Genomic DNA, 17,800 nt, shown 5'->3' with positions numbered 1-17,800 from the left:
CAAACCGACCAGTCTTGTGCTGAGATTGAAATTTCCGAATCGAGGTGGTAAAGAATCGTCTTAGAAAGCTGACATCTGATTGGCTCAAGAATCCATGCATCCTTCATTTAGATTGGGCGGGCAAAGGTCGCAAAGAGACGTTGTCAGAGGTATTGTATCGGTGTAAAAGATCTGATTTTATGTTATGAAAGATACATTCAGATACTTCACTTTATCCAACGTCTCTGCACAAATGCGGTAGATAAATATGTTTCCCCTGAGGAGTATACAACCCATGCTGCCTTCAGGCGCTAGAATGATTCTCAAATATGGGGCTCCCCATTCTCTGCTGAGTGACACGTTTTGACACTAGTGTCACGGATTATTGCGTTCAAGATTATTGCACTTATATTGCGACGTGCATGCACATGTGTGTGTGTGTGTGTGTGTGTGTGTGTGTGTGTGTGTGTGTGTGTGTGTCTGCTTGTACTCCCCCGGAGTGATGCCGATTTTTATAGAGCTTGCCCACTGAGATACCATGCCGCAGTTTAACATGAATATCCCTCTCAGACACAGTATACTTTTGATATGACGCGGCAAGGGATCGAACCCCAGCCTTTCCGCTTTACCACTATACCAAGGAGGAGTCGCGTGTTTCGGGTGTATGTACGTAGGCTATCCGTGTTTCCACAATCTGTCATCTTGGTACAGTGACAACGCCGTAAAGCCCTTTAACCAGTGTTGGTCCATTTGCTGAATTACAACCTTGTCCAAAGCGGGATACGATCTCAGCACCTGGCGCTTGCCAGCCTGGCATTTTTCATCGCTTGCCCACTCCGCCCCATTTTAATGAGATATTGTTCTCTTTTTCTTGTTCAATGTCTGCAACCCCAGAAAGGACTTGGAATGGAAAAATTTGGGGAATTTATCCAGTTTAAACAGGGTTGGTTGGGCGCGTGCCCAGTCAAATATATGGCGCCATGTAATTGAAGTTTCTCCAGAGTTATGTCCCTTGCTTTGAACAAAAAGGCGGAGTAGACACGGTGGAAAATGACGTTCTGGGGGCGGAGCAGCCGTCAGGATGGAAAGAGAATGGCGGGAATTCATGAACATTCTATTCTAATGTTGGTGTGACTCAAGTCATTATTACTGATTAATATATACACCATCTTCTAATTTAAAATTAAATGTATACAATACAAAACACACAATAGGGATTGGGCACCGCATCCGTTAAGACCCTCGCATATTTCACATTCGCCGTACATCATCACGAGCGTGACGCCACCAAACCACCTCACCCTGACACAACCGCAAGATGCATCAGATTGCTTGTGCAGTGATAGTCCTCACCCTCCTGCCCCGAGGGGGGTCGGGCGATGCTGATGATGCATTTGCAAAACAAGACTGTCGCGTGGATGCATTTCCAACACAAACGGACTTCAGCCCTGCCGCGTACCAAGGGCAGTGGTACACTGTGGCGATCAACCGTTACTGGATGGAAATTCCCTTCCTGACAAACTGGTTCCCTCCCAGTGACGTCCAGGCCGTGTACACGCTGGACGACGACGGCAACATCGGAATACAGACAGGTGGGCATGACTGACAGTTGTGTTTAAGGCTTGAATATCCCTAGCCTTGCACAGGCTCTTGTTTAATATATCGCGCGCCTAGTTGTAGGTCTGTCCTACAGACCCTGAAACAAATATATCCAATGCAGCCCATGCACGTATATAATATTTGGCAAGTCTAGATTACTGCTGTGTTTGAAAATGAAGACAGTCTTGTTTGTAAACTGGTTTTTTTTCTGTAAGATATCTTTATTTCAGAGACTATAGATATGTAAGTCTATCTAGTTAAATGTAGGGGTTAAAACGTTGTTAGATGCTATAATTACAAAATAATAAAATGAATAGCTACAGGAGTGGTAGTAGCCGCGTCAGTAGCAGAAGTAGTATAACAGTATACGTAGTAGTAGTAGTTGGCGCGACAGTAATATGCCTATTAATAGCCGCGACAGTAGCAGAACTAGGAGTAACAGTATTAGTATTTGTAGTAGTAAGTAGTAGTAGTAGTAGGCCTAGTAGTAGTACCGGCAGTAGTAGCTGTAATAGCAGCAGCCGCGACGCTCGTGTTTTATTTGTTTTGTTTGTTATTTAACGCCGCACACTGCAATATTACAGCTATATGACGGCGGTCTGTAAATAATCTTGTCTGGACCAGACAATCCAGTGATTAACATGAGCATCGATCAACGCAATTGGGATACGATGACATGCATCAACCAAGTCGGCGAGCCTGACCACCCGATCTCGTTAGTCGCCTCTTAGAACCATAGTCGCCTTTACGGCAAGCATGGGTTGCTGAGGTCCTATTCTACCCCGGATCCTCACGGGTCCCGCGACTTTAGAACTAGTAGTAGTAGTTTTGGTTTGGTTTGTTTGATGTTTAACGCCGCACTCAGCAATATCCCAGCTATATGACGGCGGTCTGTAAATAATCGAGTCTGGACCAGACAATCCAGTGATTGACATCGTGAGCATCGATCCACGCAATTGGGATCGATGACATGCATCAACCAAGTCAGCGAGCCTGACCACCCGATACCGTTAGTCGCCTTTTACGACAAGCATAGTCGCCCTTTACGGCAAGCATGTGCTTCTGAAGACCTATTCTACACCGGAATCTTCACGGGTCAGTAGTAGTAGTAGTAGTAGTACCGTAGCCGTGACTGTAGTTGTTGGCGTGACAGTAGTAGTAGCAGTCGTATGCCTATTGTAGTAGCATCCGTGACAGTAGTTGTAATAGCCACGGCAGTAGAAGGTAGCATGACTGCAGTAAGTAGTAGTAGTAGTAGTAGTAGTAGTAGTAGTAGTAGTAGTAGCGCAGACATAGCTTAGCCATGACAATTGTAGTAGTGGTGCCTGAATGTGTTTATACGTGTTTCTTACTATTTTAACAGGTGGCTCAGGTTTACTCGGATTTTTGTGTTCGGGCACAAAAGGACTTGGTGTGGCCCCGAACAAGGATTTTCCACAGAAGAACATTGTGACATTTCCGGGGACTCTTTTTGGGTGGTTCATCGGCGCCAAACCGTATTGGGTTCTCCGCACAGACTACACAGGATTCGCTGTGGTGTATGCATGCTGGGCACAGGTGGACGACGGGACGTGCAAACCGGGCAAGGAGTTTGTGTGGACTCTGAACCGGAACCCAGAAGGACATACCCCCGACCAATGGCAGCAGATCAACGCCATCATCAAAGACGTGTGTATTGACCCATCGAAGATGAAGCCTATTAAACAGACTGGAAACTGTAATATTAAAGACAAGAAGTTGCCCAAAGACGAAGTCTAGTTTCGATTGTAAGAAAGGGCTTGCTGGAATGTCTGTGGATATACAGCGAAACCCTGTTAGTCCAGAAACCTTGCTTTCCGAATAGAAGTGTGAGTAACGTCAACAAGTGCATGATGTCCATTACACCATGGTAGAGACGGGATATATGTTCTGTAAATGCTTCAAGGCATGCACTATTGTGCTTCTCTTGAAGGAGGGGCCAGCAATGTCAGGGTGGGGCATTACACGTCCGGATAAACGGGTGTCTATGTTTAATGAGTAAGGGAAACATGGGTTAACATGACATTAACTGGAGTGAGTAGGTTGTGCTCTAAGCCGGAACATAACTGAAAGTTGTCTTGCAGAGTATTGTAATATCACATGACAACATCCAACAATGTTACGGATAGATAGATAGATAGATAGATTCCACTCTGTTACAGATAGATAGATAGATGTCAACATTCCACAATGTTACAGATAAATAGATCGATAGATAGATGGCAACATTCCACTATGTTACAGATAGACAGATGACAACATTCCACAATGTTACAGATAAATAGATCGATAGATAGATGACAACATTCCACTATGTTACAGATAGACAGATGACAACATTCCACAATGTTACAGATAAATAGATCGATAGATGACAACATTCCACTATGTCACAGATAGATAGACAGATAGATAGATAGATGACAACATTCCACTGTGTTACAGATGGATAGATAGATAGATAACAACATTCCACAGCGTTACAGATGATAGAGAGAGTAAGAATGATGATTATTTGTGTTCGCGCGAGTGTGTGTCTCTGTGTGTCTTTTTGGTGTTTGTGCGTGTGCGTGCGCGTGACCTCTTTACCTGAATGTGGAGACGACTCCATGTATCACATGATTTCACCGACAAGTATTGTTTCTGTTGACTGGGCAGGCATTCATCTTGACGTTCCACTGTGAATATACTCCATTTAGTCGATTTTTTTATGTTGACATTTTGCATTGTTGTGTAGAAACGTGTTTCAGTTGTCGTTTAAATAAAAAAAGAGAAAAGAGTGTTTGTTTTTCTTTACTACGTTTCCTTCATTCATAACTACAAGGCCTATAATTCATGGAAAGAAAACGTCCAAAGCAATAGTAAGCAGTGGGTTCCGAATGCATACAAAACTATGCAAATTGCATTCTTCCAAAAGCAGAAACTTAGTGTTAAAATGAGGCGTTTGCTAAAGGTAACATTGATAACGGGGTGTTCGCCAAACATAACATTGATAACTTAATGTGTTCCGCCTAACATAACATTGATGGTGTACGCCAAACAAAACATTGTTAACGTGAGGTGTTCGCCAAACATTCGCCAAAGGTTGGTTTTAAAATAGCTTCAACTACAAGAACGGAACTTTCTGGTCTAAAATATGTAGTAAATACTCTGGATGATTCAAATCTCAGAAACAATTATTTTGTTCAATCGAACACTTCTCACTGTTACAATATATTCTCTTCGCATGACATACGAGTCCAAAAAGCTGTTGTTAACCAGCAAAATTTATTGATTATTGGGTTGAAGCGTACATAAAATAACGATAGTGTACCACACCGACTGATGCTTGCCACAAGAAGAAACAACTTCCCGAGCAATACTGTACTTTTCTGTGTAGTTTTTTTTCTGTGTAGTTCACTATTAAATATATTCAAATATTTATGTTATCCTTAAAAGCTTAAAAATAATAGGTTCTACGGGCTTCATAATGTTAAAAAAATATTTCAAATTAAAAAGTTATCGGGGAAGAAAACAATATCATCTGTTAAGCATTTCAACAATCCCAAATCATCAAAAGGAACTTTTCACCACTAGACTGATCTGTATATCAAATTACATCTGGAAATATTCGTTTTTGAAGTTCTGCTCTTTAAACGAGCACTACTCTCATTTCCAACTTATTGTCATGAAAACATAAAATAAAATGAATTATATAAAAAATTCCAAAATGCACGAGTTCACCACTAGAACTGTATAATATATGATGATCAGTGTATGGTCAACCCATACACGGTCACTCGTCCGCGCACAGCATAATGCGCGAGCCACAAGCCGAGCCAGTCATAAAAGGTAAGATAATGCTTTTAATTTGTTATACATCGTACTTCTCATCATTAGTAATGTTGGACAGAACGCGTAACGATACTCGAACAAAGAGAACTCACTACACATACATAAAATCACTTTGAATAATTCTAAGTTCCACACTGATTTTTAGCAATTCTTAAAAACACCGTGCGTGGATAAAGAGAACATTAGGTCGATTAAAACAACGAATGCTGGCTTTGCCGTCTTTAAAATATGTTGAACTTAGCAACTGCGGATATCCCCGATATTGAAAGTCCAATAGTTGTATATGATGTTTTAACAATTTTGATCATTTTATTTCTATTTTGAATACACAGGTTCCCATACCAGCAATGAAACTTATAATCTAGATTGGTCTGAATAAATGTTGTTTTAAAACAAAATTAAGAGCAAAATGGTTCTGTCAATGTCAAAATCTCTTTACTGCCGGTTACCAGATTGTAGACACAGGAACTCGTTAACGAGTTCCTGTGATTGTAGACTGGTTCCCGTATTTTCCGCTTGGTATCGCTTCTCTTCCTCCCATTCTGTCGCGGAAACGATCGGGAACCAGTCTATCCAGTTTTCTTCATTTCTTCCTCCACCTCTTTCTGCTGCCGCCGAAACTCCATATGCCATTGGTTCCTCTTCTTGTACCTCTCAATCACGTGACTACAGGTGGCGTTATACTTCTTATAACTCCACTCCTCGGGGCGAGCGATGTTACAAATTTCCTCCCGTTTTTCTCCACAGTGTTCTATAAAAGACCTGTACTCGTTAACAGTCGTCTGGTCCACCGTAGAAGACGCGAGGAAGCCTCGAATATTCAGTTCAAGCCTCTGCCAGCCGGCTCCAGCTTTGTTGTAGTCCGTAGTCTTCCGTTTCAAACTTGGAAGGAGATATTCTGCCGCCTGTGAATAGGCCACAGCAGCGGCGGAAGCACCGAGGAGTGCGACCATTCCCAGTTTTGTCACCTTTGACCCCAAACCAGTCATGGCCTGGGCTGCGGGGATGACCTTGGCGGCGGGCAACGTGGCAATTCCTGCGGCGATGCTGGAGACGACGGACACACGGAATTGGAGGTTGTCATAGTGACTGGACAGCTCATAGTTCATGATTGCCGAGTTCATGCAGCGGAACTCCATTTCCTTCAAGATGCGGATGCATCTCTTTTTGGCGGTTTTGTCATCCTGCTTGTATTGGATTTCTTCAGGGTCGGTGTTGTCGCTGAAACAAAGGTGGATGTCAGAGTACCTTGTATTCACTGATGTAGTTGTTGCTGCTTCAAGTGTTAACGACGTCGCCATCTGCCTGAGCAATTTCGGCTGACCTGTCCCTCTTTGGGACTCATGTTGTTTGGTTGGTTTGTTGTTTAACGCCGCACTCAGCAATATTCCAGCTATATGACGGCGGTATGTAAATAATCGAGTCTGGACCAGACAATCCAGTGATTAATATCCTGAACATCGATCCACGCAATTGGGATCGATGACATGTATCAACCAAGTCAGCGAGCCTGACCACCCGATCCCGTTAGTCGCCTTTTACGACAAGCATAGTCGCCTTTTACGGCAAGTATGGGTCGCTGAAGACCTATTCTACCCCGGAATCCTCACGGGTCCTGGGACTCATGTGTGTGAGTAGGTTACACATATCTATTGTGAGTTTGGTATTCACACAATTTCTGTTTTTGCATTGACATGATTTCTATTTTCGTACATTGATATAACTTCATTTTTATCCTTGGCTGCTCTGTTTATATACGTTCGAGTAGCTGTCCATCTCCCAGAAATAGAGTTAGTTTGGCCTTCGCTATTGCATCTCTTTAGGAGGTCTATGACAGATAGCGGATCTAACTGCAATTCTTGTTTAAACCGAGCCCGGGCTGGGGCGTGGTCTTGACATTCTTGTAACACGTGAGCAATGGATTCAGCAAATAAGTTGTTGCTGCTTCGTGTGTTAAACAGGTCGCCATCTGCCTTAGTAATTTCGACTGACCAGTCCCTCTTCGGGACTGTGATTCGTGGATAGGGCTTGCGTGCTGACGCTTGAGAAGGGGATGGGACGGATACGAGAGCTGAGAAGAAGATGATATTTGGATGCTATAGAGCTAAGAAGGGATGATGCTGGGATGCTAGAACTGAGAAGGGGAAGAGACGGATGCTAGAGATAAGAAGGGGGTGACATATGAATTCAAGAGCTGAGAAGGTGGTGAGGCGGATGCGAGAGCTGAGAAGGGGATACGATTTGGATGCTTGCGCTAGGACGGGGATGAGACTTGGATACTAGAACTGAGAAGGGGATGGATGGGAATGCGACCAGGATTGTTTCATAAAATATATGCTCAAGGGTCTTTAAGAGAAGCAGCACCCGGTGATCCTGGCACAGCACGCAGGATGTAACCCCCGGTGGATGCAGACACGCCCAACGAAATGCACATAAACAGCTGCCACCACACCCCTTAACGCATGTACATCAGTGTCTAAATGTAACCCCAATGCTGTGTGTACATGCAGGTCCATCTACGTGTCGTCAGAATGTTTGTTTTTTTCCTTTTCAAACTGTAACAGTTTATTAAAAAGGGACGAGATTATAGTCTCGCCTAGAAGTAATTATGTTTTGTGTCAATCAAAGCATTGTCTCTGTTATTCAGGTGTTTAAATAACTGCAAAATGTTTGCCTTTGAGCATTATATTGCAGAAGTATCAAGACTGTGGGTCGTTACAGGATTTTTGTCATACCCACCTGAAATAGAATCACGAAATATCGCGACGATTAATTGACGAAGATAGACTCATGTGTGTTCATACTTATAACGTGGAAACAAGCCATTCGCCCGAAGAGGGATATTTCTTACAGTTGCGACAAATTGCAAAGTACGCTTTTCAAGAAATGTCCATTTTCTTAGCGATAAACATCATCATTGAGTTTTCATCACGTGGTTTTAATCCGCGTAAACATCGACAGTGATGTGACGGTTATATCTAGCAGTGACTTTGGTCGATAGCGCTCTTAAATAATACATCTGCACGTACGTTTCGTGCTGGTACTGTACGTACGCTGCACATACTGCTAAATATAGTTGCGCACCCACCTGACTGCCGATCCCCTGTCATATTGTATTTAAAGCGCTGTTGACCAAGGTCACAGCTACTGTGCGTACAACCGCTCACACGTGTATGCTATAACCGCGTTTCATTCAACCGGTAAAACAAAAGTTACATAAACTGCCTGGCAAAAAAAAGGTTGACTGGATTTGACCCAAAATGACAAACATTACTTGGCCGAAAACAGTCGCCGAAACACTACAAACAAAATGTGAGTGAGTTGGGTTTAACGCCGCTTTCAACAGTATTCCAGTTATATCACGGCGTGTCAGCTTAATGTGGGAGGAAAGCCCGAAGTGATGCAGGTCTCAGACGTTTACCACTTCGGTGAAACCCACGAGCACGGGTATGGTGCTGACAAACCTAGAAACATAATCGGGGCGAACCAGGATTCGAATCCACAATCATAGGTTTCTAGCGTGCCCAAGGGACGCAACTCTGCACAGCGAATCGCGGCGCCTCAGACAACTGGGCCACACGTGGCCCCACTACAAACAAAGGCCCACCCTTATCAAATACATCAGTATCGAATAACCATTGTTTTTCTTGTTTGTTTCATTGTTAGCCACCATCAAACATGAGTGCATTCTATTTTTAGCCCGGCAGTTTCCGTTGTATACAATAGGTAATCATATCCAAGGCTAATGTATCATTGTGATCTCCTTGAATAGAACACGGATACAGATGACACACCTTTCTTAACAGCCGAACGCATAACGTCGAGAGCTTTTGATAAGAGGTAGACGTCTTATTCTACAGTAAACTACGGTTATAACGAACTCGAAGGGACCACTAACTTTAGTTTGTCATAACCGTAGTTCGTTACAAGCATATATACAGCATAACTATAGCAAATAGTCGGGACAAAAAAATCAGGTCGTTATAGCCGTCAGTTCGTTATAAGCGTGTTCGTTATAAACGTACTTTAGTGTATTTATAAAAACACGTCACGCATCACTGCTTTGTTTTTTCAACGGTACAACAAACAAATGGTTTAATCATATTCCGATTTTTTCACATGAGATACATATGACCCTTCAAGTGGTTCTTGGTTGTTCTAAGATGTAGACAGTCCAGATATTTGTCTGTTTGTTGTTTAACACTCAGCAATATTCCAGCTATATGACGGCGGTCTGTAAGTAATCGAGTCTGGACCAGACAATCCAGTGATTAATATCATGAGCATCGATCCACGCAACTGGGATCGACGACCTGCATCAACCAAGTCAGCGAGCCTGGGCCCTGTTCCACAAAGCGATCTTAGTGCTACGTTGATTGTAAGCCTATGGTTAAGTATGTGAGTTACGACCAACTTGTACTAAGATCGCTTTGTGGAACGGGTTCCGGACCACCCGATCCCGTTAGTCGCCTCTTACGACAAGTATAGTCGCCTTTTACAGATGCAGAGTTACGGGTCTACGGTGACCCATATCCGCCACTGGTGAGATCATTTTTCACTGTATGCCTCTATATTTTATCTCACCAGTGGAAGTATCTGGCGGCCGCCAGATAAAATATAGAGGCATAAAGTGAAAAATGATCTCACCAGTGGCGGATACGGGTCAGTTATGCGATAACTGGAATGTATCACGGAGACCATCTGTGCATCTTACCTGTCTGCCATGCTAGAGAAGGGCCTTGTACACAGGAATACTGTAATCCGGGTGTGTACCCTGTCGACTACCCGGCGTATATGTGGCTGTGGTGGTCCTACAATCCATGATTTACAACTCGTTTTTTGACGTTTGAAGTACGTATTCGTTTTCAACTCGGGTAGATATAAAGGGGCATTCTCGCTATCTGGTCCTTTGGAAACAAGCTTAATATAAGTGCGAGAATTCGAATCCGCCCAAAATGTTCGCGATGTCGAACTCTCGCACTTTTTGTCATATATAGTTAGCTTGTTCCCAAAGCTAGCGATCGCGAGAAAGCGAGAATGCCCCTAACAGTCTTCCATAGGTAGGCGGTTGTGCAGTGTGTAAGTTGTGCATGTCATGAATTTAATCGTCAGGCAAGGAGTGGCAGAGGAGATAAGCTGTATAACGAGGTGGTGAGGTGACATGTGGTTCAACGTCGCGTTTAAGCTTATTTCACGTATACAGCGACGTGCATGCACAGTGCAGCAACCATGAGATATCATGTTCCAGCTTTACATGAAGAGTGAGTGAGTGAAGTTTTGTGGCGCTCTTACAATATCACGGCGGGCGACACCATAAATTGGCTTCACAGTCTTTAGTCAATAAGACCAGTTTGCTATCCGGGCGGTTTTCGTCTTTTTTAATGTCTAAGAGATTTATTTTAGGGATAGGCCCTCTGTGTTTGTTTCCCGCTATTTAACCCAACCGAGGTTATTCACTCAGTAGGGTTGAGTTAATTAACTCTTAAGGGTTCATTGGTCGCGGCCGACCAAATTGGCCGTCTCTGCATGTTGTCAATTATCTTGTGTTGATTTGTCTACGCACTTTTTATTACTGTTATACAGTTGCTTCGCTAATCAGCTTGTATATTTGCTCTGATTTAATAAATCAGTGATCGTTGTCAGTGTAAACTGGGTTTTTTATCCTTTTTATTGTTAACTCTGTTTACAACTCGCTGATTACAGAAAACCTGTGGACCTAGTGCCACGTTTTCATTATTACTTTATTCTTGATTAATGACACTACATCTCCGTGACAGTCATGAAAACAAAAAAGATAATTAAATAAAGAACAAGATCCAAATCATCCAAAGGAACCGCTTCATCACTAGAACCGTATGATGATATGATGATCAGAGTGTATTCAAACCACAAACGGTCACTACTCAGCGCACAGCATTGTGAGCGAACCACCAGCAGAACCAGTCATAAAAGGTAAGATAATACTTTATTAATTTGTTATACATCGTACTTCTCATCATCAGCAATAGTGGGCGGAACACGTAACATATTTATTAATTAAGTGAGTATGGTTTTACGCCGCTTTTAGCAATATTCCAGCAATATCACGGCGGGGGATACCAGAAACGGGCTTCACATATTGAACCAATGTCGGTAATCGAACCCGGGTCTTCGGCGTAACGAGCGAACGCTTTAACCACAAGGCTACCTGACCTTGTACATATGTTACGGGTCAGTGATACGATAACTGGAATGTGCCACGGAGACCATCTGTGCATCTTACCTGCCTGTCATGCTGGAGGGTTGATTTGAACACAAGAAATACCGTAATTCAGGTGTGCACCCTGTCGACTGCCCGGCGTATATGTGGCTGTTGTGCTCTGATTGTGACATTTCATACCATCATTTTTTACGTGTGCAGTAAGTATTCTTTTTCAACTCGGGTAGATATGGAATACCGCAAGGGGCATTCTCGGGGCGTGTCACCGGGTTGCAAAACCAATCTTGTCATAGTCTAGTGACCCCCCTTCTTTTATTGTCCGGCTTCCGTCACCATTCGGCAAAGTCCGGCGTCGTCGTTGTCCAGTGTCTTTACATTCATTGTTAGAGAATGGCTGACCCATAGAGTTTATTCTCTAGCGGTTTTTTGGAATACTTTTATCATGTTTTGATTTGATATATGTTATCTCTTATGTGTATGCTTCCTTATTCCTTCTTTTGCATCCCCCGGCTGACCAGGACAGGTTGTTCTCTACGACGTCCGCGCACATAGTTAAAACCCTTCTCAAAATCAGGTGTCATTACCTCGAGCCAAAAAGTATTTCAAAAATATAATATAAAATACCAGAATATGTACCTTACTGAAAAAGTGTTATCCCAAATATATCATTTGTTACATTTGACATCTTTCAAAATGACATTGTGGATTCATAGCTTGTGTATTTGCTCTGATTTAATTACACTAAACTATGTTTATAACGAACGCGCTTATAACGAACTGACGGATATAACGAACTTACTTTTTATCCCGACTATTTGCTGTACTTATGCTGTATATATGCTTATAACGAACTACGGTTATAACGAACTAAAATTAGTGGTCCCGTTGAGTTTGTTATAACCGTAGTTTATTGTAATCAGTTATCTTTGTCGGTGTAAATTGGGTTTTTAACCTTTATATATTATTTGTTTGTTTGTTGTTTAACACCGCACTCAGCAATATTCTGGCTATATGACGGCGGTCTTTATATATTATTGTCTATTGATACAACTAGCTGATGGTAATAAAACTCTGAGCCTATTAACACGTTTTTATTATTACTTGATTCTTGTTTAGTGACATCCTGGTCACGTAGGTAATCGTCAGGCGAGGAGTGGCAGAAGAGAGAAGCTGTATAACGAAGTGGTGAGGTGACATGTGGTTCAACGTCACGTTCAAACTTATTTCACGTATACAGTGACGTGCATACATGTGTGTGTGCGACTGCTTGTACTAGTTCGGAATAATACCAGTTTTATGGTGCAAGAACCATGAGATACCATGCCGCAGCTTAAGATGAAGAGTGAATAAGCTTTTGCGCCACTTTCAGCAATACCACGGTGGGCAACACCATGAACTGACTTCACACATTGTTCCCATGTCGGGAATGTAGGGAGGCCGGGCTTGACATGCGACAAGGGAAGCTTTTTCCAATTTTATTTTTAAAGCTACCCCCCTTCTTCGCAAAGATCACGACCAGAGGAGAGTCGACGCACACAAACCATAGCTGTACACTCGGAGACCATATGCAGATCTGGAATTAACTGCCCTTGAACATTTTGAATCCGGTTTGCACAACTGCAGACCCGTGAAGATACGGGTAGAATATACAGGTCTAAAGCAACCCATGCTTGCCGTAAAAACCGACTATGCTTGTTGTAAGAGGCGACTAACGGGATCGGGTGGTCAGGCTCGCTGACTTGGTTGATGCATGTCATCGTATCCAAATTGTGTGGAGCGATGATCACGATGTCAATCACTGGATTGTCTGGTCCAGACTCGATTATTTACAGACCGCCGTCATACAGCCGGAATATTGCTGAGTGCGACGTTAAACAACAAACAAACAAAAATCACAAGTGCGGTTCAAACTTCTAATTTAGCAGCTAAGCCTATGGCTCATTTGTTTGTTCAGTGTGCAATAGGGTCCCGGGAACTTGCTGCAGTCATCGCAAGTTTTAACAAAATAATGACGAGTCACCTTATTGAACGACACGCACATGTCACTAATCACGCACATATAAGTAGGAACCTTCTTTATTAAAAAAGAACACCCAACCCTACTACGATCTGTAGCTGTCACTAACATTCACATACCGGGGACGTCTGTGCCCCAACAAATACTGATTGATCCAAGAATCCTATCAACAACACTGCTGGTAATGGGACCCATGTCCAACGCTCCAAACCCCAAGCATATTCTGTCCGCCTGCCTGAAGGTCAGTCAGTATACTCACTGCTGAATTGGAGGCAATTCATCCTGCAACTGTGTGAAGATCCGGGTTAAAAAAGATCTTCAGCAACCCACGCTTGTCGTAAAAGGCGACTACCGTATTTCCTCTATTAGACGCCCTGGCTTCTGTTTATTTCGGACAAGCCTTTGACCCGGCGTCAATGAGAGGCCCTGCTTCTATTAATACCCCATTTCACTATGACCACGGATGTCCCGAATCGTCACGAAATGGAAATATTTTGAGTTCGTAGATATCCGTAGATATATCTCAATCAATTGATCGACCCGGCGTCTATTAGAGGCCCGGCTTCTATTTTGTGCACTGAACAATTGACCCGGCTTCTATTAGAGGTCCGGCGACTAATAGAGGAAATACGGTATGCTTGTCGTAAGAGGCGACTAACGGGATCGGGTTGTCAGGCTCGCTGACTTGGTTGATGCATGTCATCGTAGCTCAAATGTGTGGATTCTTGGATTTCTCCATAAATTCCTAAAGCGTATACGTTTGACTAATGTATCAACTATATATGATACAGACACATGTCACGGTTCTGGAGTACATGTAGGCAGATCCATAATGCAGAGTACGAAAATAAGTGTGTCGTCGAATGGTCTCCTAAACCGAAAGGAAACAGTCCTGATAAAAAAAATGTGTTAACTCTCCTAACTGGAGGTCGTTGGGGGCACGGTGGGCCCAGTCGTCTAAAGCGCCGCGATTCGCTGTGCAGAGTTGCGTCCCTTGGGCACGCCAGAAACCTATGATTGTGGGTTTGAATCCCGGATCGCCCCAATTATGTTTCTAGGTTTGTCAGCACCATACCCGTGCTCGTGGGTTTCACCGAAGTGGTAAACGTCTGAAACCTGCATCACTTCGGGCTTTCCTCCCACATTAAGCTGACACGCCGCGATATGACTGGAATACTGTTAAAAGCGGCGTTAAACCCAACTCACTCACTCACTCACTACTGGAGGTCGTTAAGAAATCAATAATTAGGTTGTGAGATTGGTTGGTTGGTTTGTTGTTTAACGCCGCACTCAGCAATATTCCAGCAATATGACGGCGGTCTGTAAGTGAGTGATTGAGTATGGTTTTACGCCGCTTTTAGCAATATTCAAGCAATATCACGACGGGGGACACCAGAAATGGGCTTCACACGTTGTACCCATGACGGTGGTCTGTAAATAATGGAGTCTGGACCAGACAGTCCAGTGATTAATATCATGAGCATCAATCCACGCAATTGGGATACGATTACATGTATCAACCAAGTCAGCGAGTATGACCACCCGATCCCGTTAGTCGCCTCTTACGACAAGCATAGTCGCCTTTGACGGCAAACATGGGTTGCTGAAGACCTATTCTACCCGGATCTTCACGGGTCTTAAGTTGTGAGAAGAGGTGCCGAGAGCGCTAACAGTCAACACTATTCCAAGAAAATTACGCCAGAGTCTGGGACAGGCAAACAAGTAGTTGATAGCATGAGCAAATTTCCACACCGCCGACGTTTGATGACGTACAAGCGGTGAGGTCACTCTTAGTGAGCGGTATACACGCAATTTGCAAGTTCAAGTCTATCTTGCATTTTGGTTATAAAAATAAATTTACACAATGCACACTGATCATGTAAGATGACGTAAGGCTTTTCATCAAATAATCTTCTAGTACAATACCAAATTCAACACATATATCAAATCCTCAATGAATGAATAGAAAATCGATACGTTATACAAAGATATTGACATAAGTATCTTTGTGCGTTGATTAATAATTATTGATGTAAGCATTTGTCATGATCAAACCTAAATGTAAATGGTAATATTGCTTATGATAAGATACTGGAGTTTTTCCTTGGATCTGATTTCATCCACGAACAGTGAAAAGAAAATAACCACTTGGAAAAGACGCTTCAACAGTAAAACGCGCCATGCGCCCAAGCTCCGCTCTGACTTTTGATGTACACTTTTAAATGTTGGCAGAAGGGTGAATTGGCTGATTTGTTTTTCATTCAAGAAACTGTAGGTCCTTGAGAAATAAGTATTAAATTACCATAATATTAAATTGGATATCAAATTATCTTTCGTTTCGCTTTGATTTGAACTTTGTAAATGAGTGTTCATTCCACATCAATATGAAATGAATAAAGTACTGGCATACCTGTACATAATTCTTTCTTTTTTCAATCAACAAATAAACATTTTTACTGAAATAATGATTACAGAAGCTGAAATTACTTATCATTGTTATCTTGTTAACTAGATCCTGTAAATTAGATTATCAAAAGACGACTTCAATACAGCATAATAACTGCTCCCTTATATTTACTTCCGGTTCAATTTTGATCGCGCTATCGCACTTTAAGGGAAAACTTTTTGAAATGCTTTGAATCAACGCAACGTTTGTCTTGAGAGAAGTTCGTCAAGTAAGTTTTTATCATTATCTTAAAAAGATAACTTCTTGGGTATCTAAGATGCCCAGATTTGAAGTTGTCACAACAATCCGATGCCAGTGAATCAACAGGCGAGCCTTGTGAAGTTGTATTGTCAATATTGTCAACAAACATTGCATTGCTAAGCTAGGTCCATATTTGAAATTGTTATTCTAAGACAATTAGGTGCAATTGCTGATGAGAGGTTTTGCACTTTGAATGCCCCAATATACCGGCAATTTATCGTCTGATCATTCATTATGAAAACAGACGTCTTGAAATTATAGATCGATGGACAGGGTGACACGGTGAGCTCATTGAACTGAATGTCTATGATATGCATAAAAACATCTAAACAATAAGTTTGTGTTGGATTATTGAAAATTGCTTTCAATTATTTAGTTGTTTGGATCTTTGGATGTTTCAGTTATTTAAATTATCACAGGCAGCTTGGGTTGTATACTCCCCAGGGAGCTGAGAATTGAAATCGAGTGCTCGCTGATCCATTGACCGGTAATAGCCTGCAACCTCGGGGTATCGCGGTACTTGTCATGTACGCTAAACGGAACAAAATGCACTCACTAACCTTTATGATTATTCGTGTTCTCTATATCAGATGTCATTTATTTTATCTAACAATGCATATTTTACTGATAAAAGTTCATTATTTACATTAGTAGCTCCGAGTAAAAGCCGGGCCTCGCGCTCTGTTTGACAAGGGAGAGAACTCCATCGTATCGCGGTACAGAGAAAAGTTGTGTATTGAGGTCCGAATTGGACAAAAAGAGGACATAATTCTACCAATCACTTGGTACGATCCTGCCAGACATCAGTGATTTGCCCAGACAAGTGCAAAGACAGCACAAGTAAAATTCTAAATGTGTTATCAGCAATAGGTATTCAATGCATATTTACCGAAAAGTCAACATCAAAATATCAGAAATGATATTTTAAGATTGTTTAAAAAAAATTAGATGGCAATAATTTGTCACAAAATGGAAAAATGTTAAAAGTCAACAATAAATATATAAAAAGCACTCCTAGTATGGCCAAAGTATGTATTTATCTTTTGGTTACTAGTGAAGAACGTATTTCTACGTTTGGCATTATGGCCCTTATGATATCCCAATAGATTCTTGGCACAGAGCGGGGAAAAATGTGCGGACTACGTAACTTCCGTTACCTCATTAGTCGCCATGAATATGCAGATGATCTAGTTCAGGTCGATCGAGAAAGTTTACTTGGGGAACTACGGGTTATATTGTTGGCCATTGATAGATGGGGGTAAGGCAATATTACAAAAGATGCCAGTAATATGTATCAACGCATTAATAACTCCTAACTTACAGCAGACGGAACATTCCGAGGAAATTGAAATTGTTTACGAAGTGTGCACTTCCTGGTTACTGATTAGCATTAATAGACAGCTGCCAAGAGGCGTGTCCCGCGTGAACTATCGGAAATCACAAATGC

At 42.3% G+C, this 17,800-nt stretch overlaps 3 protein-coding genes across 3 annotated transcripts in view; 2 read left to right on the top strand and 1 right to left on the bottom strand.

Moving 5' to 3' along the window:
* The first annotated feature begins 1,221 nt into the window (after positions 1-1,221).
* On the top strand, positions 1,222-4,376 carry LOC124119750 (purpurin-like). Its single transcript, XM_046482383.2, has 2 exons — positions 1,222-1,571; positions 2,942-4,376. The coding sequence occupies exons 1-2, from the start codon at positions 1,298-1,300 to the stop codon at positions 3,334-3,336; spliced, it is 669 nt and encodes a 222-aa protein (XP_046338339.2). The 5' UTR covers positions 1,222-1,297; the 3' UTR covers positions 3,337-4,376.
* Positions 4,374-10,306, bottom strand: LOC124119751. Its single transcript, XM_046482385.2, has 3 exons — positions 10,145-10,306; positions 5,928-6,651; positions 4,374-5,891 (listed from the first exon to the last, which is right to left on the bottom strand). The coding sequence occupies exons 1-2, from the start codon at positions 10,153-10,155 to the stop codon at positions 6,000-6,002; spliced, it is 663 nt and encodes a 220-aa protein (XP_046338341.2). The 5' UTR covers positions 10,156-10,306; the 3' UTR covers positions 4,374-5,891; positions 5,928-5,999.
* Positions 10,307-16,222: 5,916 nt separating this feature from the next.
* Positions 16,223-17,800, top strand: part of LOC124119758 (ventricular zone-expressed PH domain-containing protein homolog 1-like) — a 28,569-nt gene continuing 26,991 nt past the window's right edge. Inside the window, exon 1 of the mRNA XM_046482392.2 lies at positions 16,223-16,321. The gene's annotated coding sequence lies outside the window, so the exon portion shown is untranslated. The remainder of the gene's footprint in view (positions 16,322-17,800) is intronic.

This window comes from Haliotis rufescens, unplaced genomic scaffold, assembly GCF_023055435.1.
Source record: "Haliotis rufescens isolate VD_foot unplaced genomic scaffold, xgHalRufe1.0.p SCAF_13, whole genome shotgun sequence".
In the NCBI taxonomy this organism is placed as follows: Eukaryota; Metazoa; Mollusca; class Gastropoda; order Lepetellida; family Haliotidae; genus Haliotis; species Haliotis rufescens.
Note: the sequence above shows the minus strand (reverse complement) of the source record. Positions and strands in the feature narration are given on the sequence as shown.

Bases quoted from the DNA above. Each gene is read 5' to 3' on its own strand.
- LOC124119750 (XM_046482383.2), top strand. From the start codon at position 1,298: ATGCATCAGATTGCTTGTGCAGTGATAGTCCTCACCCTCCTGCCCCGA. The intron at 1,572-2,941 runs GTGGGCATGACT...CTATTTTAACAG, and splicing joins CAACATCGGAATACAGACAG to GTGGCTCAGGTTTACTCGGA.